Genomic DNA, 3,715 nt, shown 5'->3' with positions numbered 1-3,715 from the left:
CTGAACCATCAGCCCTAGCAAAGAGTCAAAGCAGAGGAGATCCTCAGCCACCCAAGAAGTATGTGGTGATGCAGAGGCGTGCCACTCCGGCTAAAAAAAGCCAAGCGTGTTTCTATTTGTGGAAAACCTTTCAGCAGCTCCTTAGGGAAGCGTGCTCAGTGGCTTGCGTCATTCTCCCGGAGACACCCTCTCTAGCCTGAAGAGCTCTTCCTTGGGGTAAATGTGTCTCCACAAGCACTAAGTGGCCAGCGGAGCCAAGTCTCGCACCGAGCATCAGTTAAAAGTAATTTTGTTCAGCCCATTATAAAACGAGTGTAACATCAGAGCTGGATCCACAGACGTGACTCCAGTTCCCCTTTTCTTTCTGGCTTTTACCTGTCTGGTTTCCTTCAGGGCAGCAATGACTTAACCTCAGAGCTTCATATGGCAACCTGCAGTCTCCCAAATTCTCCTCCTTTTCGCGAGTGCCTCGGCCGAGCAGGGAAATCTGCTTGCCTTAGCAAATCCCCTCGGAGCAGCTCTCTGTTCTGCTCCATTTCTGCTTTCTCTTCAGTTTTCTTTTTCCCTGAGGGCAGCTCATGAATGGGACAGAGCAATGTCTTCTTCCCACAGCCTCTCAGCCAGGGTATCTACTGGCAAGAGCCGTCATCGCTGGCGGCTCGGTGTGTCAGGATGTGCGCCTCACCAGCACACTCATCTCTTGTGCTCGTCAGCCCTCGTGGTGGGCTAAGAAGTAAACTGTTTATAAAATGGGGTTTAAAAATATCTCCCTGCTCCCTAAAATGTCATGTTTCACTTTGAGACTCTCAGATGAGTGTAGGGGAAGCACAAGCAACTTCTCCCAGCGCAGGAGGAGCTTGAGGAGGAGGTTCTGCTGCCAATACTGATCATGATTTTATTGTCTTTATTATTATTTTTTAATCTTCTTGTCTCGTTGCAGGATTTTTGTTGATTCAGGCCTGGCCTGATAATGCCACTGATCTCTATGCTTTCGAAAATCTGGAGATTATACGCGGCAGAACCAAGCAACAGTAAGTAAATCATGTCCCAGAGCGACTGTAAAAGAAACTCTGTTTAGAGCTGCACTTGTCTGAGCACACCAAGGCAACAAGCGGTGTGAGACTCGGGTGTCCCAAAACTGATGCAAAATGGGAAAAACCCTGCAAGGACTAGGGCACCATCTTTGTAGCACTGTGGTGGTTTCACTTGACTGGCAGCCAAACACCACACAGCTGCTCACTCACTCTCCCACTCCTCAGGGAATAGGGGAGAGAATTGGAGGGGTAGAGGTGAGGAGACTTGTAGGGTGAGATAAGAACAATTTAATAATTGAAATAAAATAAGACTTAATAATGACAGTAATAATTAATATACTGAACATGACATTCTAAGATACGGAATGGGTGGGCCAACACAAAATAATAGCTGCTCTACCTACAGCCATTGTTGCACATGATTCACTTGACAGAGCACACATCCTGCCAGCTTTGGCTTAAAAAGCCCATGCAAAATCAGATATGAATATTGCAGTTGTTTTACGATAGGTCTGGCATGTACCAGGCATTAAACTTAGAGGTCTGAGCAGCATCTCGCTTGAATACAATTCAGTTCACAGCAACAGACATTTGAAAACCAAAAGCAAAACATGCTGAATAAAACCCTGCTTACTAATTCTCTTTCTTCCATGTGTTTTCTTATTGTTCATCTCCATTTTAGTGGCCAGTATTCCCTTGCTGTTGTTAACTTGAAAATACAGTCCTTAGGGCTGCGCTCCCTCAAGGAAATAAGTGATGGAGATGTTGCCATTATGAGGAACAAGAACCTCTGCTACGCTGACACCATGGACTGGCGCAGCCTGTTTGCAACTCAGAGCCAGAAAACAAAGATTATACAGAACAGAAATAAAAATGAATGTGGTAAGTCACCGTTGCCTTCCTGCTCCCCGCTGCGGCTCGTGCTGAGATGCAAGAGCAGTTGGGGAAAGGGTTTTTTCCTCTCTGTTCCCTGGCTGCAAAATTGATCAGTGATATTGCATTAATGAAGGCAGGGAAAAGGGAAAAGTGGGTTTTTTTCCCACTGAGGATGTGGACTTCTTGGTGTCCAACAGACGGGAAGGAGCAGCTTCACCACTATGGGCATAGTGAAGCCATGGAGTTTGAAGAACACAGAAGCTAACTCCAAACATGGGACCTTTTTGACAAGGTTGAAGCTGTTGTTCAGCCATGCTGCTATTGACACCTTCCACTAGACCAGGTTGCTCAAAGCCACATCCAACCTGGCCTTCAACACTTCCAGGGAGGAGCAGCCACAGCTTCTCTGGGCAACCTGGGCCAGGGTCTCACCACTCATCATAACTGTTTCTTCCTTATGTCCAATCTAAATCCACCCTCTTTCAGTTTGAAACCGTTGCCCCTTGTCCTGTCACTACAGGCCTTGGTAAAATGTTCCTAAAATTCCCCTTTACGTATTAAAAGGCCGCAGTAAGGTCTCCTTGGAGCCTTCTCTCCTCCAGGCTGAACAACCCCAGCTCTCCCAGCCTGGTACTGGTTTAGCTTTATTACACAGCTGTTAAGCTGTCACAGAGGAGCTTGTTCTTATTTCGAAAGGCCAGAAGTCACTCTTAATTTCAAGCTTTGGGAATTAAGAGAAGCATAATTCTTTCTCTTCCACACTGCCAGGACCATTCACGTCTGCTTTGAAACAGATTGGAGAAGCTGGTTACTCAGGGTTGATCATGCTGTGTTTGCCCTCTCTCCTACCTTGACATTCACGGTTCCTCTCATCTCTCTCTCTCCCCCAGCTGCTGACAGGCACGTTTGTGACCCCCTGTGCTCAGATGTGGGCTGCTGGGGCCCGGGACCCTTCCACTGCTTCTCCTGCAGGTTTTTCGATCGCCAGAAGGAATGTGTGAAACAGTGCAACATCCTGCAAGGGTAAGGTGTCTGAGGGGTGCTTGAGGTTGTGGCAATGGTTTGGAGGTTTTGGGTTTTAGAAGATGTTGTAGCTAGGAAGAAAGGAAAAAATGGGATCTCCGGTTGCATGGGATTTCACTGGCTTTGCAGAGATGTTGGGTGAACACAATACCTTGCTGGGGTACCTGTCCTTCCCCATTCAGCATTGCTTAGGAGTTTGCTCATGCCATGGTGACTGCCATGAAAACGTCCCCTCAAGCCTACGAGGAGACTGTCTGGAGGTGCAAGGAGCTAACTGAGCCTCATGCTTCCTCCTCATAAAAAAGAAAGGAGCTCGAAGCCTCAGTGAAAATCCAAGCTATGCTTGTCACATCAAGCACATCAGGCGAGAGCCAGGGCCAGTGCAGTCAGTGGGAGCTCAGTCACCCCCAGAGCCAGGGCTTCACTTCTTGGTAGGCTTCCTTGCTGCAAAGGGACTCTTATATTTGCTCACATGAGTGGCTTAACCTTGCAATTTGCAAACTTGCAGTCAAGGGAGCATGAGCTTCCATCCAAAAAGCACTGGGAAGAGCAATTTAAAGCAGAAATTATTGCTTTGGCTTCGCTCAGGCTGAGGGAAACCTATCGCTGCCGGTGTGTCAGGACTGCAACTGGGTTTTTCAGTCGGTTCAACACTGATACAGGCAGGAAAGGCTCAGTGAGCACCAAAAATTACGGGGATTTTTTAAATAGATCTTTCAAAGTTTGACTTTAAAAAATCTTGAGTGTTAAGCAGTTAGTTGACAGGGTGCTGATGCCCCTGA

At 47.3% G+C, this 3,715-nt stretch overlaps 1 protein-coding gene across 2 annotated transcripts in view; it reads left to right on the top strand.

Moving 5' to 3' along the window:
• Window positions 1-3,715, top strand: part of LOC104524553 (epidermal growth factor receptor) — a 43,375-nt gene that overhangs the window by 11,754 nt on the left and 27,906 nt on the right. For both annotated transcript variants that reach the window (XM_029084849.1, XM_029084850.1), the window contains 3 exons: window positions 941-1,031; window positions 1,717-1,916; window positions 2,801-2,933. In XM_029084849.1, coding sequence (XP_028940682.1) covers window positions 941-1,031; window positions 1,717-1,916; window positions 2,801-2,933 — 424 coding nt within the window. The remainder of the gene's footprint in view (window positions 1-940; window positions 1,032-1,716; window positions 1,917-2,800; window positions 2,934-3,715) is intronic.

This window comes from Antrostomus carolinensis, unplaced genomic scaffold (assembly GCF_000700745.2).
Source record: "Antrostomus carolinensis isolate BGI_N321 unplaced genomic scaffold, ASM70074v2 scaffold3245, whole genome shotgun sequence".
NCBI classification, from domain to species: Eukaryota; Metazoa; Chordata; class Aves; order Caprimulgiformes; family Caprimulgidae; genus Antrostomus; species Antrostomus carolinensis.
The sequence above is the reverse complement of the archived record's forward strand: the minus strand, read 5'-3'. Positions and strand labels throughout refer to the sequence as shown.